Source organism: Syngnathus leptorhynchus, chromosome 20, assembly GCF_054491065.1.
Source record: "Syngnathus leptorhynchus isolate UIUO chromosome 20, UIUO_Slep, whole genome shotgun sequence".
NCBI lineage: Eukaryota > Metazoa > Chordata > Actinopteri > Syngnathiformes > Syngnathidae > Syngnathus > Syngnathus leptorhynchus.
Window position 1 is genome coordinate 4796045 of NC_141214.1, and position 24936 is coordinate 4820980.

Genomic DNA, 24936 nt, shown 5'->3' on the forward strand with positions numbered 1-24936 from the left:
AATAGTTACACAGAAAGTATTGAAGATTTTTCCAGACTACTAGGTGCACTTAAAATCCTTGTTTTGTTTTGTTTTTTTCAAAATTGAGCCTTATAGTCTGAAAAAATAATGTAAAATGTCAAGGCAAATCTTAAATCTTACCGGCGTTCCAGGAAATCCTGGAGGTCCTGGAAAGCCCTTCAAAGATAATAGAAAATAAACATATAACACTTTCTGGAAAAATATGACTTTAGTTTTGTATAGTGTGTGTTGGCATATTGACCTGATCACCCTTTGGTCCGAGTGGTCCTGCCGGTCCCGTGTCTCCTTTACCTCCCTTCAAATAAAGAATAATTCACTTTGATATATTTATCAATGAGATATTGAATGCCAACTCAATGGCGGTTTCTAAAAACAATGCTGAGTGAAACACTGACCGGTGCACCTGCTTGTCCTTGGTATCCGGGGACACCAGAAGGACCCTACAATAGAGAGGGAATGTGAAACACTGGCAGAGCGACTCATTGTTTATATTTGACCTATATCATTGTTGTTCTGTACCGGTTCTCCTTTCTCACCACTCGTCCCCGGGGTCCCACGTTCACCCTTCAATCCCTAAGAAAAGAAGTAGAACAGTTAATCAATTGTAGGTGACCGCCTACAGTTTGCTCCCATTCAAGCCATCAGATCTCCGTCACTGTCATTGTTCGGAGGAAATAGCTCACCGGGAGTCCAGGAAGACCCATGGATCCAGGATAGCCTGGTGTCCCTGAAGGCCCCTGAGGTCAAGATAAAGGAAAATAATCATTTCATTTGGACTTGTCATTTGAAGATGTTGCTAGGCAGATACTGACCTGTTCACCCTTGAGTCCTGTTAATCCAGCTGATCCTTGCTCACCTTGCGGACCCTGAAGATGCACGGTGAAATGATATAAAAATATAACAACAAACGTGGCTGTTGAAAAAAATTAGCATTGTAGGCTATAATTATGATTACCAAGGGCCTTGAATTAGTGATTACTAAATGACTGTTGAAGAGAAATACAAATTGGCAGCTGGCCAACGTGCGCAATCTCCAGCGCAATTATGATGACTAATGTATTCAAGTGTTGATTTTCTCCGTGCCGCACCAACGGCACAGACCAACACATGCAGGAAGAATCGAACGAGCACCTGCCGTGAAGTGCTACTAAACCACAAATGACTTCCACTAACACAGCTCATTCATTTAGCATCTCCACATTGGATGACAAAACATCTGCGTGAGAAGAGGAAGGCGGCTCACCCTCATCAGGAAAAAACAACAGAATCAGTCCTTCATCTCAAATAGGAGAACTAAACTTTTTAAGTCTATCCAACAGATGTAGGTCAAATGAAGGATAAAAAAATGAAAGTGGTTGAGTGACGCTTACAGGTGAACCAGATGGGCCTGGAGGACCCGGGAAACCTGGAGGACCCTGTGAACAAAAAAATATACTTTTAAATGCAGTTACAATGAGTCATATCGAGACTGTGCTGAATCCTCACCAAGCTTCCTGGTAGTCCAGCGTGTCCTCTGTCTCCTGGCAAACCCTGATGTAAAGATTAAGAATGTTTCTAAAGCCGAAATGCACGTAGGCTTGTGAATAAATACTCACAGGCTCCCCGCGTATTCCTTGTGAGCCAGGCACTCCGGGAACTCCAGGCGATCCCGTACAGCTGCAAGGATCCTATAATGGAAAAGAAATGAATACCAAGAAACTTGAACACAATTCCATTCCGTAAATTGTCTGACCCTTGGCTCTGTTGCCTGTAGTTTCTCCAAACACTGCAAGAAAATAAAAAATTGGTGTGTTATGTTTGGCCATCGATAATCAAAAAGGAGACATATTTTGATGGAGAAGTTAAAATATGATCGTTCTTACGCTATCACAATTATCCACGGGGGTTACGCCAGGCTTGCCCTGGTCTCCCTTTTCTCCTTTAGCACCGGCCATACCCGGCACCCCTGGCATTCCTCGGGCACAGTCGCCAACGCAGGGAGTCTGCAATTTGATTTAAAAAAAAATCTAAATATATCAAATTTCTCAATGTGATTCCGTCGAGATAAAAAATGAACTCACATCGGTAGCTTCGTCAGAAGCATCTTGAGGCATCTGCGAGTCGTGTCTCTGCAAAAATTGACTTTGTGTGAGTTTTTAAGACAAACTAGAAAAAGCTTAAAGAGGTCTGCATATCGCGACAATGTCTTTTCCTGTCGTGGGGAAATTGTTCTTGGGTGTTACTTATACAGTTAGAAAAATACCAGCTCATCTCCTTCTCTCTCTCTTTCTACTTTTACTTACACTTTTTCCAGGCAAACCCGGTTTTCCTGGTATCCCGTCGTTTCCGGGGATACCCTGAAAGAAGGAACTGAGGTTGAACCCATTTGTTGCCAATTGAGGGATAACCACTCCCATCTCCACCAGAGGTCAAGGATGAGTCAAAAGGTGAGAATCAAAAAATTATTAAGCCTCTTCCTTGTTGATATTTAATGAATCCAATTAAAAAGCAAAAATATAATTTGGATTAAAAAGTTGTTTCAATTTCAAGATTCACTCTCCCATCACCACTATTTTTTTTTTTTTTACACCTTTGACTCTTGGCACACAGAGCATACTTTATTTGAAGGTATTTTAGAACTAAATGAAACAATGAACTTGCCTTCAAATAACAGTTCATGTCTGGACTGACATTCCCCCAAAGTCTTTCAATGGCTTTCAATGTGCATTAAAGCAAGAAGCATTTTTATAGTTTAATCCCGATGTCTTGGGTTGCATAGCTACAATTCATTAAAGTACTTCCAGCATGCATTTTATTAACCCTCAGCTGTAAAAGCATGTCAAATCCTCACTCAAGGAGCCCAACCAAGCAAGCTGAAAGCCTCAACTTTAAATAGCTTCAAGTTCAATTCAAAGGGGGAAAAAAATCTCCAGGTGAATTGAACTTTAGAAAGAAACCTCCACCACTTGATTGTTATGACTCTTACTTGAGGTCCTTGAAGTCCATTGGCACCGTGATGTCCAGGAGGGCCTGGTGGGCCTGGTGGTCCAGGGGGTCCCTGTGACATCAAAACAAAACATTGCACATTCCAAAACAATAAGGACTATTGGCACACAGATCAAACCTGAGGGCCAGGCTGCCACGTCCCCATCGCAGCTCCGGGAGCTCCCTGGAAGGAGAGCGGAATTGAAATCAAACACAGCAATCATAAGTTGAAGAGTGGAAAAACAACAAACACTGCACGGGGTAGAGACAATTTGGTGCAACGTTTCTACAGGTACTCACGGGTCCTCCTGCACCAGACTGCATTGGCGTAATGCAGTTGCACTCGCCAGGGTCACCCTAAAATTCGGAATATAAAATGTGTATTTATTTTTCTGAATTATTGTTAACACTCCAATAATTCCCGAAATTGTATTAAATAACATAATCCTTCACCCAAACTTTCTCCAACAGCAACTTCCCAGCAAATTAATCCCATTTAACTTTTAAAACTACATCCCGACTATTCTCTCATGTCGACAACCCCGCATACACTTTTGGTTGGGCAATCTAATGAATATGCTAAGCAACAGTTTAAGGCAATTCCTGACAAAAGACTCCAAAACTACTTTTGTTTACCAGCCACAATACACTTGTCACCTCTGCTGCTTCTCTAGCTTTGCCCCATAGCTATGTATGTGTGTGTGTGTGTGTGTGTGTGTGTGTGTGTGTGTGTGTGTGTGTGTGTGTGTGTGTGTGTGTGTGTGTGTGTGTGTGTGCATGTGTGTGTGCGTGCATGTGTGTGTATGTGTGAAATTAGCATCTGTTCCACCCTCTCATATTCTAACCCCTTAGAGATCACTTCATCTAAACAAAATGGTAGACTTACCTTGTCCCCCTTAGCTCCATCAAGTCCCTGCAAGAGGACACACACACACACACAAACACACACACACTTGTTTGTTAATCAAGAAGAAAGCTCAGGGCCGTGAGCTGAGCACAGATCAGGGGGACCCTGGATGTGATGGCAGAAGACAGTGCCTTTGTTCTAGATAGAGGCACACATTGTTGGTTATCAAGGTTGCCTAAAAATCAAGGACGATCCAAAAATAAGCAAAAGGACATTGCACAAGGAGGCAACAAAAGAAGCTGACATGTGTCAGGTTAGACAATAAATGAAGAGAGAAAACTCACAGGTCTACCATCAGCTCCGGGAGATCCGCGAGAGCCGGGGGCACCGTCTCGACCCTGTTGGTGAAAATCAAAAATGGATGCCAACAGTATGCGTACATGAATGTCTTTAGAAAATATACAATCATATCATACAGCTGGCCCAGTTACGCCGAAGCCCATTGGTCCTTGTGGTCCTGGAGGTCCGGCTTCTCCCATCAGACCCTGTGAATAGCAAAACAACGGTTCTGTTTGTTTGTGGAACTACATCAGGGATAGCAGCCGATTGTAATCGTGAAAAGTTGACCTTTTCCCCAACTGGACCTGCAGGTCCAGGTGTTCCTCTGGAGCCGGGAGGTCCCTGGAAAAAATAACAGTTTTAGACTATCCTCTAGAATTATCAAAAAGTATAACTCATGCAATGAAACAAAAACTTACAGCAATACCAGGAAGTCCTCTTGGACCCTCGATGCCCTTCGAAGTACATTGAGAAAAGTACAGAGTGCTCAAATAATCAATTGAAATGATTGGACCATGATTATATTTGGGTGATATTTAAAAAAAATGCATCTCTTTAATTGAGTCTGCCTTACCTGTATACCTGGTAGGCCAACTCCTGCAAGTCCAGGTTCTCCCTGCATGAGGTACATCAACGTCATCCTTCAAATGCTTTCAAACATCACAGCCAATAAATGGACACCCATACCTTGCTCCCTTTAACACCAGGATGACCTTGCACACCTGGCAAGCCCGGTTTACCCTAAAAAAGGAGGTTGGTGATGTAATCTTCAGCGACTATCAAGTGACATGATGCTTTGCTTACGTTTTTGCCCGCTTTGCCTGTCCCCGGGGTGCCGGGCTCTCCCCTCTCTCCTTTTGGCCCGGGCACAGCCACACCATCACCCAGTGCAGTGCCCAGAGATGAACAGCTGGTACAAGCATCACCCTGGCAAAACACATCAAGTCAAACTTGGATGCAGAAACCTTGAGGACCAAGCTACAGTTAGCAAGCCCCCCTTAAGCATTTAAGAATTTTACACCACATAATTAAAGTAATATATCAATATCCAGATTGATGAGTACCTTCTCTCCCTTGAGACCCATTTGACCATCTCGACCAGGCTCTCCAGGCAGACCTGGAACTCCAGGAACACCATCGTCTCCAGAATCTCCTTTGTCACCTTGGTCACCCTGACACAAAAGGAGCTGATGATAATTTGGGGACAGAGTTTCTTAATCACATCTAATTAATTCCAATGGTCTAACGACCTTGAAGCCTGTTTTATGAAGCTTATGAAGAAAGCAGGTATATTTATGTGTTTTCCTTTTTTCGGCCGAGACAAAGCCTGCTTAATGTTGTGTGAAGCTTTTGATGGGACTTGGGTGGATATCCTAGAATACACAGCACAGCTTTTCGGATTCTTACCTTATCTCCTTTCTCTCCGGCGGCACCCGGGGGGCCCTGTGTGAGTGCAGCACAGCGATGTGAACATGTACTGAGACACATTCTGAAAGCCTCTCAGATTTATCTCTTCAATTTATTTGGATTTAGTTGAGTCGTTAGCATCGGCACCTGTTTGCCTTCTGCTCCAAGCCCGGGGAGTCCAGGGCTACCCGGAGGGCCCGGTTCGCCCGGGTTGCCTCTCGTTCCCTCGACTATTTTGATGCTGGCAGGTCCGCTGCCGACCTCGTAGGGCTGGCATACGCCGCACTTGCCCTTTGGAGGTCAAAGTTTAAAGAAGGTTAGTTGGCTTGACAAGCATTGAGTCTTTACATCTCGTCTTACCGGTTCCCCTTTCTGGCCGGGAAAACTAAGACCAGGCAGTCCAATCTCTCCCTGTAAATATATGGCATGAAAGAAAACATTGGTGGTTGCACAAATAATACAAAATAGGACATTTTCTACCTTTGCTCCATCCTTGCCATCCGATCCTTTGGCACCAATTTTCCCCTGTTTTTCCAGACGATAATCTTTTTATGATTTGACTGGATCATCATGTGAATTAGAACATTCTGTTTCAAAGAGTTGAATCCAAACTCACCGGCTTACCGTCAGCTCCTCTTCTTCCCGGATTACCCTGCAACCAAAAAAAAAATATCATTTTTTCAAATTAATAATAAGGGATGTGTCTTTTGAATTGGTAATTCACGGGTCATCTTCTGATGCACCTCGGAGACAAGAGTGTCAAATGCATTTACTTCATTTTCACCAACAGCCTCCCCACTAATTAAAATTCCTAAAACTGTCTCGAATGAAAATTAGTGTACCATAGTGATTATGTTAACTCTCATTTAAAAATAAATAAATGTATGAATTCCCCTCATGCAATTCTTAAGCATACCCTGCAATTGAGGTCACCTACTCCGAGTCGTGTTTCTTCTTTCTTACTTACCTTCTCTCCTCTTAGGCCAGGTGGTCCTACATTTCCAGCGTCTCCCTATAGGGGAGGAAAAAAAGCGAAACAATGCATCATTTTAATGAAGGTCCTTATCGCAGTTCACACATGCAAGGAAAAGCACTGATGCAAACAAAAACAAAAAAAATGCATGTATAGTCAAAGAAAGACAATTACCCAATCAATTTCATGCTACCGTATCTCTGCTTGCATTCCCGGAAAGTTCTATAACAAGCAAGAGTAATTATTACCCAACTTTTCCGGGTAGACCTACTTGTTTTCCTTGAATTCCAAGACCCGGTTCGCCTTTTTGGCCTTTCACTTGCAGGGTTTGAGTGGCGACACCAGAGAGCGGGTTTGGGGCGAGCTCACCCAAGGTGGGGCACACAGAACAGGGCTCACCCTGAACAGAGAAAAATATGGGTCAGGGATGTCTCTGAAGAAATAGTCACACTATTCATTCAACTCTGACCTTTTCTCCTTTAACACCATCTGATCCAGCTTCTCCCTGCAGGAAAAAAATATATAATAATCCCAGTTTTGTTGGCTTTGGGGATGTGGTGTCTAGACACAGCTTGGGAAGCATACGGGTCAGTGTAATTAGGCAGATGCGGGATGTGTGAGCATGACAAAGTGCTCGGGTGGGCTTTGCGCACATGCGGGCATAGATCAAGCGAGTCGGCCATGTGTGAGAGCACTCAAAGGAAATGCATTCCCATTTCCATCTGCCGAGACCCCCTCTGCATATCTGAATTGGTGTGTTTGAGCAGCACTTGCGGTAAATGAAGAAGTAAAAACTCGATACCTTCTGGCCGCTCTTTCCATCCACACCTTGAAGTCCCTGGTGAATATTGAGATAAGGAAGTTATTTGTCAAGGAGTGAGGTCATCTTATTTTGCTACTCTGCTGCTCCAAAGTGTCCAACTTTAGTAACGACGGGTGACAGGCTACTTGCAATCCTAAAAATTGTTGCAGAGAATTTCATATTCCCACATTCCTATCATTTCTGATTCTTTTTGAAAAGCTACTAAATGAGCAGAATGAGAAAGTGCTTTCCTTAGAGCCTTTGCAATACTTTGGGATAAGTTACAGTGACAGGTAGTACCTCAAGGCCAATATCGTTCTGCGGAATTGTGAGAAAATTGAAATGCATACGCTGCAAAGACAATTTTTCAAAGATTCGTTTTTTCGGATTGGCCATATGTGTAATAAAAAAAATGCGGCAAGGCAGGAATAATTTTAAAAGTATTAGAAAGGGCCATGTTCAGAACACTGTTTTTTTTTTTATATCTTGTATTTTTAACTTACAGGTGGTCCTCTCTCGCCAATTCCCGGGAGTCCGGGCTCTCCTTTCGGGCCCTTCCCACCTTGCAAAGCCACCGTGTTGCCAATATCCAGGGGCAACGTGGGGCACACTTCGCATGGATCTCCCTGAAAATTAAAGTCAACCACACGTTATTGTGGAGCAAAATCACACAGACGGCGAAAGAAAGAGGTTCGTTTTCTGAATACCTTTTCTCCTTTATGTCCTGCTGGTCCTCTCGGTCCCTAAGTGTTGGGCAACAATATAGTTAATGCGAAATGTATTAAATGGAAATGTGCTTGGGAAGATGCTATTAAATTTTGGGTGAAATATAATTAATTAATCTCTTTAGAACCCATGCAACAAGTCTAATGGCTTCCTTACTGGATCTCCGGGCAATCCGTCAACTCCTTTCGTCCCAGGGTCACCCTGTTCAAAATACAGCATTAACCAATCAAAATCAAAACAGCAAATAGAAAGCAAAAAAAAAAAAACAAAGTACCAGAATAGTCCTATTAATAAACCCACCATGTCTCCTTTTGCCCCACCAGGCTGACCAGGAGGTCCCTGAAGAATAACATTATTTAACCTCATATGAAGTTCAATTCACCCTCTCAATACAATGTTTCCAATTTTTCTAGAAATATGCTGACAATACGAAAATCCGTAAAAGAACCCCATTTAGATTTAATTGATTTACTCACAGCTGGACCTGGTTTTCCAACTCCAGGAGGACCAGGAGGTCCGGGCAACCCCGGATCCCCTGCCAAACCTTCAGGACCCACAAAACCTGAGGCACCCTGTAAAAAGGTCACCACAGATTTGGTTTATACGAATATGGATACGAGACATGGGTTGCTAGCGTGCTAGCTAGGATTTAATGCACACGGACCTTCTGTCCCTTGGGGCCCACAACACAGATGGAGCCTGCTCGACCCTAAAAAATGATAACAGACAGAAAGAAATGCGACGGCGTCAGTACGGGTCGGCAAGATAATCAATGACAGTCGTATCTCGGAAAATTGTGCATTTGCTTAGACATCTTAAAACCTTCACGAGACGAATATTCCAGTGCGTAAGAAGCATTATCTTCCGCATTTGTGATAATTCCTGCTCGCCTAATTCAAGTCACATCAGCAAGCTCATTTATATTCACTATGTCAGATGGATGGAGGCTTAAGAAGAATCTATCCTCTACCAAATCCATCTGTCGCAAAAACCACTTAGCCCGGTGAACGACCGAATGCGAGTGTCTGATGCTGGAAGTGGGGGAATATCTCAGAGCAAACGTACACGTTGTAATTTGTTCCTCAAAACTTTCCATTGCGGGATCACCGCTCTGAACAGGGAAGATTAAAAGGTTTAAATCTTTCTGAATAGGGAGCTGCTTGCAATGCGTGCTAGACTGAGAGGCCGGTCAATGAGGCGCCATTGATTCTGCAAGCTTTGTTGCTCTAGTCTAATCTAAGCGGCATTATTAGACTGACTTCAAGATGTGGCAGAAAAAAGGCGAAGGGGTATCAATGTCAGTGTGAGCTTGAAGATTAACGTAAGTGTTGATATGCGCTAAAATATGACTTTGTAAACACAACACACTTGGAAGATTTATGGAGATGTTGCTGGAAACCAATTTAAATGTAATGTAGGTCAATATTCAGTTGGACAAAATCTCTTGAGAACAAATTAAGAAACAGAAAAACACCTACATCCTTCCCTGGAGTGCCCGTGAGACCTTGGAGACCAATTTCACCTTTCTGACCTTTGAGTCCCTAATGAGAGGAAGATAGGGTGAGAAAAAAAACTGGAAACAGAATTAAATAGTCTAATCAAGCCGGTCAGAGTAATGTGTGGTCTGACTGGCTTTTTAAATCCTTTCACCTTGAACCCAGCTGCCTCACCCCAGTTGGCAGGCAGTGCCTACGGAGAGAAGAAACAGCTCAAATCAATGACCTGATTCTAAAAAAGTGCATATCACACACACCGCTGGTGCAAAGAAAAACAACACAGCGACTAGTCATGCTTCACAACACACACATATACACACACGAGCCGAGAGGGTGCATCCATAATGCAGACGAAACACGGGCAGGACACTGAAGTATATTTTACAATTTAGATGCAGTAAAATCTTACTCAAGCATAACCGGACTGACACTTGCAGTGCCGACACGCTAAATCACCAGCAAAGAAAAAAAAAAAAAGTATAAAAGTAGTTTGGAGATAAGTCGGTGAAGAGTTTTTTGGATGCGCTAGGAGGTGACGCAGTGACCTGTAGCGGAGAATTGGTACTCTTGGCACTCACCATCTCGCCTTTCTCTCCTTTCTCTCCCTTGGCTCCCGCTGAACACTGAGGTTAGAGACACACGGTTGGCGTGTTTGATTCTTGGAGGCCATTTTTGGCCAATTTTCAAACAGCAAGCGAATAATAGGCAATGTTTGTTGCTGCGGGGAAAGTTACCTACCGGACTTGAGTGTAAGCCAGAGCAATCGTCACCCTAGAAGGCAAAATACAAATAATTGTTTTACTTTCCATGTTCCATTTTCTAGCACAAGGCATGTCGGGTCATGACACATTCTGCTGATATTAACCTTTCTCTACATACAAAGTATGACTCACCCGGTTGCCTTTTTCCCCTTTGATCCCAGAAATACGAGCAAGATTTATGACCTGGAATAAACACACACACATCCCAACACGTCAAAATACATCCCGTGTAACTTGAACTGAAAGCGACAGTAGCTACCAATATTGATATATTTGTTTTCAGTTTCAGCTGTTACCAGGTGGTGGCACTATTTCTTAAAAATAAACAAGCGATGGCTGTCGCAGTTAAAAAATGATGTGAGGTGTGTACATGCGCCCACACATGACCACATAGCACCCATGGGAGACTCCGATCACTCGGAATTTTTGAATCCCTCAGCAGATGCTCTGTAACACACCTCAAACTGGATAGCCATTAAAAAATAAAGCTCAAGTCTTTTTGGGAAAATAAAGCAGGACTTCTTTCCACCTGTGAGATTTCACACATCGTAAAGGACGGCAACTGTGTTTCTGCACGCGGGCCAGTTTGCACAGACGTATCGTAATCCCCCCCTAGCGTTGTTTTGAAAGCTGAAGCTAAAGGCATGATGACTCACTTTTTCCAAGCTCTTGTCTCTGATAGTGGTTGAAGTCAGGCCCTTGCAGTTTAAACCTCACAGGCAAAAAAAACCTAAAAACTACGCCAGTCTGTTAAGCCTCTTCCAAGTGTGTCTCCGTTTTTATATGAGTCTCCTTTTCAAATTCAATTTAATGCCAATTTTGAGCCTCAAGGTTTTTTTTTTTTGCCTCGCATAATAAAGTCAGTTGTTCTATTCAAAGTTAGTGGAACAATGTGACGAAAATTGATTTCATTTACAGCAAATGGATCGAAGCCAAATTGACCTTCAGATGAGATTAAAACAATTTTTTAGATATGAAACTTGGATACCTCTGAGTGCAGTTTATATGAATGCCCTGGAAAACAGTTGCTTGCGCAATTTGTCCCACATTTGTTCACTTGTGTCTTTGCAAGGACTTTCTCCCTCAGTGGCAGGGGCCCAACCCTAATAACCTACATTGAGGGAGTCGGCGAAGGTGGCCAGGTGTACTTGAGAGCGACATAATGAAGCATCTAGAGTTTTGTGTTTCTATTTGTGAAAAAGAACATGCCCATTGTAGGTGAATGACAAAATTTATCAAGCGGGCGCAACTCCCGAGTGAGCCGCGTAATGAGGTGAAAATCAGTCCTCAGTCAGTCAAAAAAGGTGAGAGAGAGAGGAGAGAAATAAAATGTTTGTTTTTTTTCCCAACCACATGCAAATAGTACAACATAAAAGCGGACACAAATATAAATGCATGACCTGCATATATCTAAAAAAAAAAAAAAATCACCTGAAACCACAAAGAAGATTTAGTAATGAAGACTTTGATGAATGTAAGACTTACTTTCTCTTCCAGATCTTTATATGAGAAGATCTCCTTTTAGTAACAAAAAAGTAGTAGAGGGTTAAGGTTAGGGTTAGGTCATAAAAACGAGATACGACCTTATTTAGAAAGTTGAATGTTAAACTCAATGTCAATCAGCCAACTTCAATTAATAAGAGTGATGAAACAAGTGCAAGTGCAACTGAAATAAACGGCCCCTTAAGTTGTCAAGGAAAAAACGTATGTCAGCATTTGACAGGTATAAAATCTACCATGAAAATTCAGAGGAGAAAAAATAACTCCCCCGGGTTGCATCAGGCACTTTTGGCCTGCGGGTTCTGAACAATTGCAATTTATATCCAAGAAGACTTTTTTCGACTAAAGTGAAGCGAGGGACCGCAACGATTTATGCAAGCCATTCAAATCGTTACCTGGCTAAAAGTGTTTTCCAGGTCGTTCTCTGCCGCCCGTCGACTCTTGGAGGCATCGGGAGGGCACTGTAACCAAAACCATCTAAGCCTACTTGGCTTATAGCACGAATAATATTAAAGCCACCAAAAATGTAAATCTTACTCGAGCTCCTGGAATTTCACAGCAGGTCTCTTGGCTGGCTAGGGATGGATCACAATAGAGCACCACCTGCTGAATGTCCATCTGAGAGAGGAAGATAAATAATCGAAGTGTAAATGAGGTGGTAAACAAAGTCGAGAGCCAATTAAGTGCTCATTTAGATCAAGTGTTTGCAAAGTTGGGAGTTTTTGTGTATACATGCGTGTGTGTGTGTATGAATCCCCATTTCCCGTGTTAACCAAATACCCGGCATGCTTTCAGACTAATGAAGTTAATTGATCTTTAAACTAATATAAATGCCGGGATTACTGGATCTATTCAATGGTAATGGGCCTGGCTCACGGCAGGCTCATTCTCCCAGGTAGTCGGCTTCTTTTTAATCATGACTGAACAAGATTGCTTCATAGAAAAACGGCACCCGGGAGTTTTCGGATACGGTCCGAAACACGCATTCACAAATACACGGGGAGAAAGAATCCTCGGAACAGTGCAAACATGATATTCTTTCATTCTTACTCATCATATAGCTAGTCTGAAGACTTCAAATATGAGTTCTCCAGGGGTGTGTTCTGCCAGGAACTACCAAGCCACTAAATTTTCAATGATGGTGGAGTTAGCCGTCTTTTCGACGAAGGATTTAAGAATCCATCAATTTTCATTAGAAAACCAATCCCGAGAATAAAGTTCATGATCACCATGTATCTTTATGGTGGCCATTTCAGAAGCCTGTAAAACTATTAGCATTTAAAGACTTTTACTGAACGTCTTGTCGTACCTGTACAGGCCCAGCGTCCGTAGCTCGAATGCCCAGAAGCGTATGTCCATCAGTGGGTAGATTCCCACGGGGCTCCAGCGTCTGCGTCTCGACGTGGACGCAGTCCACCAGGAGCGAGGCGGAACCTCGTTGTACGCTGAGGGCCACCTTGTGCCAGCGTAAATCCAGTAGAGATTCCACAGCCTCGTTAGCAAACACGTAGCTCACTAGATCACCTGTGAGGTCTGCTTGTCTGGTTCTCAACGACAGGGTGCCATCTTGGCCGTTGAGGTCCACCGAGAGCTATATTCAGAACACAGAATCGAAGCCAGAATATGAATCTTCAAAAATGACATGAGCTCAATGACTAAATAGGAATGTGACAGGAATCAGTGTCACCAAAGAGTAATATGTACACACGGCAACCACTTGACGGAGGTGTAGAACACACACACACACACACGCAGGGATGATTTAAAAAGGAAGACATTAATTACACACACGAGCGGTGGAGCCGATAAATCATTCCTAATGAGGGGACCTGGCCTCCATTCATCATACATATTGAGTATTTAAATTTGGCTTCTAGTGATTATAGCTATTCCGAGGAGGTTTTAAAAAATGTTAGCAAAGGTATCAGAAAGGACGCTCGGATAAAAGGGAAATATGCGGTAGAAGGCAGATGGAGTGACAGGAAAATCTGGAAGTAGGGTTGTCGAGGGAACGTCGATGCAAGACTGACTACAAAGATTGTACTCGAAGAAGAGAAAAAATACCTGAGGGTATCCCTGCTTGTCAGATATCTGAAGGAGGTAGGTGGTGTCCCTTAGGGCGGCCTTCTTTAATGTCAGGGTGAATATCAGAGTGAATTCCTCAGGAAGGCCATCAGGAAACACCTCGCTACAACACAGAAAAAAAATGGAATGCTTGATGATGCGACGCCACCGCATAACCTTGACGTCCCATAAAAAATGTTTTTTGAATTTAATTATTATTCAAGGAAGAAGCTACTTTAGACTCTCATGGCGAAATGAGATTGGCAGCAGCTGATTTTTTTATTTTAGCTGCGGGACAATTGTTTCTTTTTTGTCAGACTTAAAACTTCTACCAAAGTTTGGACTGGATGTGTATTTCAAAATGATTCTCACGGGACGAGGTATAAGAAAGCTAAGGTGAAAGGTTTACAATTGTCCAGGAGGGCATAAACAAGATAAATAAGAAATTAAAGACAACTGTGACGGTAACTCAAGTTCAAGTCAAGTTCTCATCCTGCTTTTATTTGACGACCTGTGACATGAACTGACATTGTTTGGCAACAATCTACTGACACAATCGAAAATGTTCACAAAACATCAAAAACAATTGCCCGTAGCAGCTCCACGTTTCAAATTTAATTCACATTTTTATTCCACAAGCATTGCACCATTAAAATGTCAAATATGGGAATCCTATAAAAAAAAAATTATTAACATAAATTTCTTGCGGGTGGAACCGACATTACAATGCAAAGCACACCAAAAAGTCCGTAACCCTTTGGCACTCATTTTCATAGCAGACACAGGCAGCAAGCCGCATCTCTCCGTTTTGGTCAAGGGCATCGAAACACGCAGACAATTCTTCATTGCATGAAGGTGTATCAAGCGATGAAGGCTTCACAAACAACTTCGGTGAAATGTATGCTCACTCAGATAGCAACGACTGTGAAATATTCACACGTACACACGGACTAGTTGGTTTTCTACCCTGTGGAGTGATTTATGACTGAAGGAAGAAACAATTGAAGTCAAATGTAAAGGTGAGGAGAGTTTGGTCCAAGTTGTAGAAATGGATTGAATAATTCTGCCTTATTAGCCTCACTAATGGATTTAATGTAAAAAAAAATGCTTGGCAGTATCCGTTACCCTCAAGGCTTTTTTTCACCTCCCCCTACATGTGACATTCTTTGATTCTAATCTGGACAGCAAGCCATAATATCTGAAAATGGCTTCCCCTCCCTCTTTTGATTTCACTCCAGCGACATAAAAAAAAAAATAGCCTCAAGCAATCAAATCCTGTTTTACTGAGCAATGCCCAATTTCACTGGCAATGAACATTTGAGACCTCCAAGAAATAAGTGGCTTCATTTGGCTGTCATTCATTCGTTAGTCAATTAGCTTCTAATACAAAAGCAAACCATCTCAGACTTTAGTTGGCCTTGTTGCGGATGAATTAAAAAGCCGCTTGAGTGACAGCGTGCCATGTGTTATACGATTTGGGGCTGCTGGGAGCAATTTAGCACAAAAGCATACAAGCCAGAGGAAGAAAAAAAAATAGGTTTTGTTCGTTTGCTTACTCGGTGGGACGAATGAGGGCAGTCTTGCCCAAGCGAAGGATGACGGGCCCGCGAGGGTTACGGATCTTCTTGACGTCTTGATTCTTGAGAAGAGAGAAGCGCCTCACCAGATTAAAGCCTGCGAATGACATTGACCTTTGTCAACACACTTTCCAAAAAAATAGGAAACTTTAAAGTGAGGTTGCATCACCTGTGATATTATCCCGAGCCGAATGTGGAAATTTCCATTCTTCTACTTGTAAAGACGGGCACTGCGCATCTGGGGAGACAAATTATAAAATAAAGGCGAGGAATGTAATTTGAGAATGCCTGAAGATGATTTACAGTATACTCGAGATGCGCAAACAATATCGATCCAGATCTATTGGGGGAAGAAAATGAAGTCCCAAAAACACACTGAGCTCGATAAAATGAGGTCAAAGCTGAGAGGAACACATCTCCATTTGACAGGTTGTCTCACACCGCGCTTGATGGACATGTTCTCACCTTGTCAAGGGAAGGGAGGGGGTACAGAAGAAAACTGGTGCTTGTCAATTCAGCCTGACAGCCTAAAAAGGGGCCGAGGTGGGAGGTTATGTGAGATGTGTGGAAAAACAGGGCTATTAGAGACAGACATGGACCTTGTGAATCACTGTGATGTGCAGTTAATTGATCTCTTTGGGGCCGGGAATCATAGGACTGAGGTAGGCAGTATACCGAGCCCACTTTCATTTTGGGTAAAATATCTCTTTTGTCATTCTTCTGATCGGGAAATGTAGCTCACATTGCACAAATAAAATGAAAATGGAAACGGGGTCCTGTAGTTAAAGCTGCTAACAAATTGCCACTCAGTGGGGGAATTGAACTCAAAGTATCACTTTTCCTAATGTGTTTTTCTTTATGATGCTAAATCAAATATAAGGCCGGGACCAAGCTTTATTATGAAGGGACTAATAAATGCAAGAAGACAGAGTGGAGCCTGAAGAAATAACCCGCTTTATTAGGCCCTGTGAATAAATATGCACCTATTTCATTTCTTGTTTCTCCAATTTAATGGACTTGAATGTAATTGAGAGTTTGGGTGAAATAAGCAAACGCAGGCTAAGGCTGCTTTCAAATATGTCAGTTGTGTCAGGGGGGCTAAAATTAGGAGAGAAATTATAGCCTAATTAAGATGGAGGAATTTAATTTCACACAAAAGCCCGCTGGTGTGGGAAAAGAGAGTAAGTCATCACCTATTCAACTTGATGCCCTGAAGCATCTGCTCAAGTCGCTGCCAAGCTGTAAGACAATGATTTAAAGCGTGGCGCATTGCAGCCTATCTACATACACAAATTGAAGTGTGGATAAAAGATGTCACATAAGAATAGATTAAAAAGTGGAAAAGTTGGGGAGGGAGGTTATGGGTCTTCCAATGTTGTCTGCTTTTATTTTGTAGTAATTGTTTATCTTGTGTCACCTGATTGTCTTCACTTATGACCCAATCGCAGTCCGCCTCTCTGCCAGTTTCTTATTTTTGTTGGGGTTTTGATTTATTATTTTGCAAGCACAATGTTTTGTCCAACATCACAATGACTAAATGTTATTCAAAGAAAATATTATTTATTTATAGGCTTATTAAGTTGGTAGACGGAATGCGTCATAACTTTGCATTCAAGCTGCAGTTGCCCGTTGATTAGCTTATTTGTGGAAATTAGGAAGGGCTCTCCCCTTACAAGTATCAGCCTGCAGCATTAAATAGATGGGACAAGAGTTGGCTGCTTTTTCCATCTTCTTGAAAGAGTTGTGCTTGAGTCTTCCCAAAGCAGGTAATAAAATACTTGCAATTATACAACACACAGCTGTTTAAAACATTTGAGGTCATTACAACTTTCTGCTTTAGTAGTCATGTTCTACTCTTAATATCTTGTCAGCACGCTTTCTGCTGACTGCAGACACTGCCAATGTTCCGATAAAGTTAGTAGACAAAAGAACACAAATACAAAGTTCTAATTGTTTGTGAGTGGGGCAAAAAAGTTTTTGCTCTGCTGGAGTACTTTTGTAGTTGTGCATGTATTCATGAAAACATGAGAATATAATTTCACACTTTCTATTTGCTTTCAAATGTAGTGTATTATAATTAAAATTCATTCCTATTATTTATTTTAATTTTAATTTTTAACCAAACAAACATTCCAAGCATTTTTATGACAACACTGAAGGTTGGACTCGGAAAATATCAGTCAAAAAGCTAAAAATAGTTTGTGTAAAGGTGTAAGAGTGGCCTTATCTTTTCTGTCTGCTTTTGGCAGGGGGGTCACTGAAACCCACTGGGTTCTGTGAGCTTCCCTTCGATACTTGGTAATTTGATGTTCATTAGGGAGAAGAGGTCAGAAGTGGACTCTCATGGCGTGCTTTTTAATAGGGGAGTTATTGAATGTGCTTTACAGTGTGGCATTCACAGATAATTGGACTGAGACTGCTGATCAGCATAAAGTCTTTCTCTCACGAAGCCTTCCAGTACCGTGGAACATTAAAGTCATCCAAAGTTCAAAGTATTGGTCAGTTGTCACGCTGGAGAATGGAAAGGCGGGATTAGATTTGGGCTGACTTTTTTTTTTTAAAGCCATTGTATGGAGAATTTAAACCATGATTACCTTGAACCAAAATAAGAGAAGATTATGGAGAAGAACCTTCAAAGTATTGTTAACTCAGTCGGGCATGTATGACTGCCAGTGGATAACTATCACTAATGTTTATGAGTATTGGAATGAAAAGTGTCCAGAGCTCACATTCAGCCAGAGACTGATAAGGATCCGAAAAATGCTGGCGAGGCAAACCGTCACTCGTTCATGCACGGAAATTAAACATTCTTCAAATATCCTGGATCCAAATAAGCAGCTTTTCCTAACTCAAAGTCACATTATGGAGCAACTGTTGAAGAAAGAAGAAAAAAAAAAAACTCCATAAGGGAGGAACTGCAGCATTTTGTGAAGATCATGACTTTTATATCTTTATTGGTAATGCAATGTTTGGCACACACACACGGCAGCAGAAAATAATGCTTTGCAGTTTAGACAGTGACAAAAGGCATAATTCCAACATAAATCATAACTTGAGATTGCCGAGAGTCCGCCGTGCACAAAAACATATCGCCTTACCCAAGCAATTTGATTTGCCCGAGTGGACCAGTCTCTTAGGCTGTTCTGCGGCACCATTTCTCAACACCACTTTTAATTAAACCTGCTCCCCGAAGTAAAGTCAGCAAATTACCAGTAAATTGAGATTTCGGATGAGTCAGAAGAACAGTTGTTTTTGTGTAGCTCGCCGTAGTCTCTCAAACCACTGCGGCAAAAAGACTCGAGGGAACTGCAAGCTGGCGCATTCTCGTCTGACTAGCCAATGATGAGGGGCTCCCAAGAGGGACTCTTCAGAGCTTCTTATGGAGCACCATTAACTTTGCAGTATAAAGAGCGGATGTCTATTGTATTTAAAAAAAAAAAGAAAAAAAAGCTGTCAATCAGGACTCTGCGGGAAGGATTGAGGGCTCCTTTAAAGAAATGTAACTGCTTATTTCAGCCACAGGCTGACCATTCTGCCACTCTGAGCCAGCAAGTGAAACAAAGTAAGCCATAATTATGCTCTATATAATGAAGCCGCAATGCCCTCAGAGATTGTAAAGCTCAACTAGTTGTTAAGCAATACTTTGGTTCAAGTGTTTTGAGTTCATCTTTTTCAATGAGCTTAGCAGAGATGCTTGAGAACTCATGGTGACCCAGTGTGTTCAACCAAACAGATTTTGATTGGAACAAAACTCGGTGTACTTGTTGCTCGTAATGGCGCAAAATTAGATCGTCGATCGTAGCAGGGGTTTGGTAGCTACAGCCTTCCAGATTTGGACAATGTTGGCAAAAAGTGGCGTGGCCAACTTTGCTTGAACCATTAGAACCATCTCTCATCATTTTTTAAAGTCCCCAAAAAAACAAATAGGAGTCCCACCTTGAAGTGTTTCACATGATCCGAGGCTGATGGCCAGCAGAGTCAAGCAGGAGCAAAGAAGCCACATGGTTTCACGCAGCTCGTCTCACCACCTGATGAATGAGCGGACACAAAAACGTCAAACTCCTCCCGGTATTCTGCCAGTATTTTGTTATCAGTTGCTAAATGATGCCACACACTGTCAGACTCGAATAAATGTTGTTTATTTATGAGGCGGTCACAGTCAATGTGTTAATGATGTAGTATGATGCAGCCTTTGTTAGGCGCATATGAATTAGCCAGAATGTTGTGCATAAGGGATTGCGAGTCTATCAAGTCGCATTATCGTCATTATCTCATCCATCTGGTTGGCCTTTCACTGTGCACATGTGACATAAAAACCCACGAAAAAAAACATAAGCATGCATCTGTACGGTGACAACATGGTAGACGAAGAAATTGACATTTAAAAAATTATTCTAGTTCAAAGGAGTGTGATATATTGAGTCAGATTTGTGCTGATGGATTTGAATAGTGGTGAAAACAATAGTACGTTTTTCTTTTCAAATTACGAGCAATATAACAGAAACATGAAGGGAGATAAGTGGAAAAGAAGAATTTTTGCAATTTTTTTTAATGACTTGTAATGCTTTTTAATGACCTACGGGGATGCTCTATGTCTAACAGATGTCAAATCACAAAACAAAAAACACATTTGGAATTGTTAAACCAGATGCTTTCAACAAAAACCAGATCCACTCATGCTATTTGCACCAAACAATTTATATTCACCATCCGCAGTACCTTTTCTTGACAATAAACATGACAATGCGCTCACATAAACACACCATCCATCCACGTTGACACACTCCCATAAACACATCACCCACTGACCCATATTTGCCCTCAGCATATGTGGAAAGCTCATAACGCTGCAATGTTTAAAGGGTACAGCCGTGCCCGGAAGGTAACGCGCCTCCCGTCGACACACCTGTCTTCCGAGAGCTATGACCTTTGACCTTTGTGCCCCCTGAGGCCACACAACGTGAATAGCTTATAGCATGAGCTGCCCTCTTTACTGGAATGACATTTTGTGTATTTAGTTTTGACATCTGCTAACTCAGGTGTACTTTATTGCCTTATTTGTATGTTGTTTTTTAAAAAAAAAGGAGCTTTCTATTTATGATTCCTGATAAAAATGTTTGTTTGCGGTATTTTTTTTCCACAGACACATTTCAGCCATGTGAAAAACAATTTTATTGTAAAAACAGTGAAGGGAAACATCATGAAACTACATTTCCGCCACCGGCTGGTTGGGCAGAAGGTTAATCAAAATCTCAGATGGCTGTTTGAGCACTCGAAAAAAAAAAAAACTGCAGTCATTATAGACGGCCAGATAGCACATCATCATAAAAATAAGTTCACACAATACATAATGCATCATGTTCCAGAGACTGATGCATACGAAACAGCTCGTTCCTATAATTTCCTGGCTACATTCCAAATAAATGTAAAAGCTTCTTGTTATGTGTTGCAAATGAAATGTATTTTTCTACCCATACTTCCAGGGCCACAAAGCTGGCCAGAGGAGATAAAGTTGGATCACTTGGACTTTTGCTGCCACACTGTCCCTAAGCACATTAAGAAAGCAAGCAATTGTTTAGGTCACTACAGGAGAGGGGGGAAAAAAATCTATTTATAAAATTAAAGTGGCTGTCAGTCAGGTAACATATTTTGGAGCTGGTTCTTCAGAAGACGTCCTTATTTGAGGGTCTCACTAAAAAAAATCCAAGATTTAATGCTAACATGCCAGGACTTGAATATTTCTTATTTTTACTGGATTGGTGTTTGGATAAACAAAGATACCTCCAAGCTATGATACGTTAATTCATAAGCAATAATAACAAGGAGCAGTAGAAACTAGCTGAGGCAATATTCTAAAGTCTTCTGTACTCAGGATAAGCTGAGGCAAGTTTTCACGAGTCTTACATTCTGGGTAGTGTCCAAGTGCTTGAATATACTCTAATGAGAAACAGTTGCAGGGGGAGAGGGGAAAAAAAAAAAAAAAAGAGGCTGGACAGTTAATCGCAGGCAGTGGGAGTCTACTCCACGTTGTCTCAAGTTACCAAAGACACTTTCCAGTATGAGGAGAGGGAAAAAAAAAAAATACTCTCATGACATAAGATGCTTGGCCCACAGCCCATAATATGCATGGCCTGGTCAGTTTGATTTGTCATGATATATTCGCTACTGACCCGGATAAATAAAATAGTCAACTGGGTAATAGACTTTGCTGCGAGAAGCTACGGAGGCGGTTTCTACATTTGCGCTGCACATATGTAATTTTGAATTTATGACTACAAATGTGTCATGTTCTCATGTACCTGGGGAAACTAAAATAGTTTTGTTTTCAGAGGTTGCATAGGCATTGATGCAAAAGATAGCAAACATGGAGGAGGCTGACTGAAGAAGAAAGCAGATGTGACCTTCACTTTTTTTTTTTTTTTTTTACAGTGTAGATTCCATTGGAAGAGTAGTGTGACTATGCCACAGCATAAGTGTCTCTTTTTCCATGTTTGCATGGCCTGGTTGCAAGCCTTAGTCAGCAACAGCCCACATGCATCTTGGCTTCATCAAAATGTGGCTTTTGTGAAAGAGTAGGAGAAAAAGCATCCACCCACGTCACTTTACCCAGCAGCTCCACAAACAGAATTGTAAGACTCAATCAAAGCTGACCCACATGTTGTGCTTTCAACTTTTAAAATGATTTGCACAGCAGGAATTTTCCTAAATTATGTGGAGGAACAAAAGCAGTTTTATGGAAATCTCAAAATTTACATTGTTGTTAGTTGCAAAATGCTGAGTCAGCCATAAAATGACAAAACCAAGTTGTTGTGAACTTTAGTTGCACTTTCCTTGAAACTTTACTTCTAAGTTGGACTTGCTGCTAGAAAACAGTTCCCCAAGAACTCCATTGTTGCTCCGTTTTCTACGCACGCATTAATACCATACATACCTTGAACTTTTGAGTAAATCCACAAACTTGTAGTTACATGAATCCAGCAATGAAGACAAATATTAGCTGGTAAAGATCCGGTGTGCGTCAAAAATAATCCAGTGTTTTGTCTCCGTTTGATCCTTTTTGTGACTTTTTGTCTTGAGGCGTCTTCCACTGAGAAAGGGAAGAGGAGAAAAAGTCACGGCGAGAGTGGGTGTCCAACTTTTTTCCCCTCCCCTCTCGGCTAATTTCCAAATCTCTGCCTCTCTTTTTTTTTTTTTCTCCCTTCCGTCTCTGTTTCTCTTGTCTGAAGTTCTCAAGAGGGAGATCCCTTGATGACATCATCAGGAGGAGGTTGGGGGGGGGGTGTCCCTAATCTTTTGAAGATCTTTCCTCCAGGCCTGTGCCCTCTCTTGACCTCTTTGCTTCCCTCACACTTGTATAGATCTTGTAATGCAGGCGCATGAACATCATCAAAAAACAGAGAAAATAATGACGAAAAAAAAACCATGGTGAGCTGAGATGTGAGAAGCTTGAAGGAGACATGGTGTGGTGAAAATTGGACATGATGAAATTCACTCTCCGTGCCGGAATTGCAAGATTCTTACATGCTGGGTTTTGAGTTGTGTGTGTCTGTATGATCCATAATACATGACACGCCCACTGTGTGATGGGTGGGTGTGGCCTAGTTAGGCCAAGGAATATCTCAAAACATTCTCAATGTTTGCTGTTGGGGTCATCAATGTTAATGATCTAAGCTAAGGTTGTCATACTAATTTTTATCACAGCGCATCATACTCGTAGTTTCCCTCGGAAGGCCATTATGACAAATATGTTCAAATATTTCAAAAAGACAAATGGTAATAAAAATTGCTAGCATTGTCTCTATTTTTTTAATCTGAAGATAATTTGTAATTTTAGTAATGACAAAGTCGATGCAAATATTGTCTTCGCGGGCCACATAAAATGATGTGGCGGGCCGCATCTGGCCCCCGGGCCTTAAGTTTGACACCTATGATCTAAGCATATAAATGTATTTCTAAATTTCTAAAATAATCCATATCAGCTAAATTGGGGGGGGGGGGGGGATAGTGGTAATGTTTTTCCTCTCAACTTTTCGCCTCTTCTGTCTGTTTTGTCTTCTCCCAAGTCGACCCCTCCATCATATTAGCCTCGGCCACATGGCCAACCACCTGGAGCGTTCATTATATCAAGGGGTCTCTCCTCATGTGTCGTCGGCGCTCAACATCCGTACCCGCTGGTTTCTTTAGTAACTATCTGAAACGCAGGGAGTGGATGGATCCTGGCATTGTCTTTATTGGCTCCGTTATTTCCACTGCATGCTCTCGTGCTCCGCTAAGGGGATGAGGGATGAGGAGCGCAAGGGAGCGATGAAAGAGGGCAGGGGATATTATCCGCAGGCCAAACGCTGCTAAGGTTTGCTGACAAGGGATTTGTGTTAAGATTTAAAAAAAAATAATAGTTTTTGTTGCTCGTTGTTCTCCCCTCCATTCATTTATTTCAGCTTTTAAACTTTGAAACATTGACAAATGAGGTTTTTATCTCTATAAAAGGGTTCAATGAAAAATAAGATGGCGGACTTCCTGTTAGTTTTTTTTGAAAGGCCCAATGTGTGATTCACATATTTCACCGGTTTAGGTGCATGTTTAGACCCTTAAAGTCATGGGAACCTGTAATGCCATGGTAACAATTTCACAAAAACTCACAAATTTAGTCTGTGAAGGCCCAAGTACTCTTGCAAGCAAATACAAAGTAGATCTGCTTAACCCGCGAGCAGAAAAAACAAATGCAGGAAGAAGATAGAGTAAATAACCACATAGGTGGCAAGCCATCTTACCCTTGAATTGACGCCAGGCACCTCTGTTTTTATTAGCACCAGCGTAAAATAAGTGCACCCGATAAATTGTCTTAATTTTCTCCCATCAACCCTCGTTGACTGAGTGTAAGCAAGACATGCATCAATAAAAATGTTTTTGTGTGTGTACCGCTGCTCGCCTTGCTGGTCGACATTATTACAGCAATAAGACACGGAATAAAGTTAAAATGCCAAGCGGTGAGCTGAAAGACTCCCACTGCTGCAGCAAAGCAGCATTCGAAGTTACAACATAATCGCACAAGTATGCCGAGAGCATGCATTGTGGGTTTAAGGCTGTGGCAAGATGGCGTTGTTATTTTATTCGTCTTATTTGATTGTGGTGACATATAGATGGTGTTAAAAAAGAGAGTTATGCAAAATACATGGGAAAATTGTTTAGTGTGCGTGGAAGACAACAAAAAAAGCGCTCATTGCAGACTTGGGCCACGTGGACCTGATTTTGCCAACTGACCCATATTCCCAAACACAGTAATAATTTCTCCCCCGTCTCATTCTTTCCAACCACAGAAAACGTTTGAAAGGTGGGAGGGTGAATGGAACATGCTGACTAGATGTGAATAAGAAAATGAACGACACAAAAGACTAACGGAAATACAGTAGCAGTATTTTTCCATTTCAAGACTGGGAAGCATTGATGTAGTTTCTGGCT

The 24936-nt window shown here is 41.8% G+C and overlaps 2 protein-coding genes across 5 annotated transcripts in view; one reads left to right on the forward strand and one right to left on the reverse strand.

The window, feature by feature from the left end:
- col16a1 (collagen, type XVI, alpha 1) overlaps positions 1-22627 on the reverse strand; it is a 28966-nt gene extending 6339 nt beyond the window's left edge. The window contains exons 1-54 of one of the 2 annotated variants that reach the window (XM_085940007.1): positions 22409-22627; positions 19414-19505; positions 15647-15715; positions 15457-15574; positions 13901-14024; positions 13146-13427; positions 12374-12454; positions 12232-12297; positions 11822-11854; positions 10469-10519; positions 10314-10346; positions 10154-10198; positions 9730-9768; positions 9558-9620; positions 8744-8788; positions 8556-8651; positions 8380-8418; positions 8236-8280; positions 8061-8096; positions 7857-7979; positions 7354-7389; positions 7021-7056; positions 6823-6951; positions 6546-6590; positions 6195-6230; positions 6059-6103; positions 5939-5989; positions 5726-5869; positions 5579-5614; positions 5236-5343; positions 4976-5098; positions 4859-4912; positions 4746-4787; positions 4591-4626; positions 4460-4513; positions 4309-4377; positions 4177-4230; positions 3872-3898; positions 3286-3342; positions 3125-3169; positions 2987-3058; positions 2304-2357; positions 2082-2129; positions 1884-2003; positions 1754-1786; positions 1617-1688; positions 1507-1551; positions 1392-1436; positions 834-887; positions 705-758; positions 541-594; positions 417-461; positions 263-316; positions 142-177 (exon numbers count right to left, since the gene is read on the reverse strand). In XM_085940007.1, the coding sequence (XP_085796133.1) occupies positions 142-177; positions 263-316; positions 417-461; positions 541-594; positions 705-758; positions 834-887; positions 1392-1436; positions 1507-1551; positions 1617-1688; positions 1754-1786; positions 1884-2003; positions 2082-2129; positions 2304-2357; positions 2987-3058; positions 3125-3169; positions 3286-3342; positions 3872-3898; positions 4177-4230; positions 4309-4377; positions 4460-4513; positions 4591-4626; positions 4746-4787; positions 4859-4912; positions 4976-5098; positions 5236-5343; positions 5579-5614; positions 5726-5869; positions 5939-5989; positions 6059-6103; positions 6195-6230; positions 6546-6590; positions 6823-6951; positions 7021-7056; positions 7354-7389; positions 7857-7979; positions 8061-8096; positions 8236-8280; positions 8380-8418; positions 8556-8651; positions 8744-8788; positions 9558-9620; positions 9730-9768; positions 10154-10198; positions 10314-10346; positions 10469-10519; positions 11822-11854; positions 12232-12297; positions 12374-12454; positions 13146-13427; positions 13901-14024; positions 15457-15574; positions 15647-15715; positions 19414-19480 (3468 nt within the window). In that variant the 5' untranslated portion in view covers positions 19481-19505; positions 22409-22627. The remainder of the gene's footprint in view (positions 1-141; positions 178-262; positions 317-416; positions 462-540; positions 595-704; positions 759-833; positions 888-1391; positions 1437-1506; positions 1552-1616; positions 1689-1753; positions 1787-1883; positions 2004-2081; positions 2130-2303; positions 2358-2986; positions 3059-3124; positions 3170-3285; positions 3343-3871; positions 3899-4176; positions 4231-4308; positions 4378-4459; positions 4514-4590; positions 4627-4745; positions 4788-4858; positions 4913-4975; positions 5099-5235; positions 5344-5578; positions 5615-5725; positions 5870-5938; positions 5990-6058; positions 6104-6194; positions 6231-6545; positions 6591-6822; positions 6952-7020; positions 7057-7353; positions 7390-7856; positions 7980-8060; positions 8097-8235; positions 8281-8379; positions 8419-8555; positions 8652-8743; positions 8789-9557; positions 9621-9729; positions 9769-10153; positions 10199-10313; positions 10347-10468; positions 10520-11821; positions 11855-12231; positions 12298-12373; positions 12455-13145; positions 13428-13900; positions 14025-15456; positions 15575-15646; positions 15716-19413; positions 19506-22408) is intronic. The other variant, XM_085940008.1, reaches the window with a different exon arrangement.
- Positions 1-24936, forward strand: part of col9a2 (procollagen, type IX, alpha 2) — a 162435-nt gene that overhangs the window by 31205 nt on the left and 106294 nt on the right. For 2 of the 3 annotated variants that reach the window (XM_085940013.1, XM_085940011.1), the window contains 2 exons: positions 2315-2447; positions 7859-8043. The gene's annotated coding sequence lies outside the window, so the exon portion shown is untranslated. Of the gene's footprint in view, positions 1-2314; positions 2448-7858; positions 8637-24936 lie in introns of those variants that run through there. The other variant, XM_085940012.1, reaches the window with a different exon arrangement.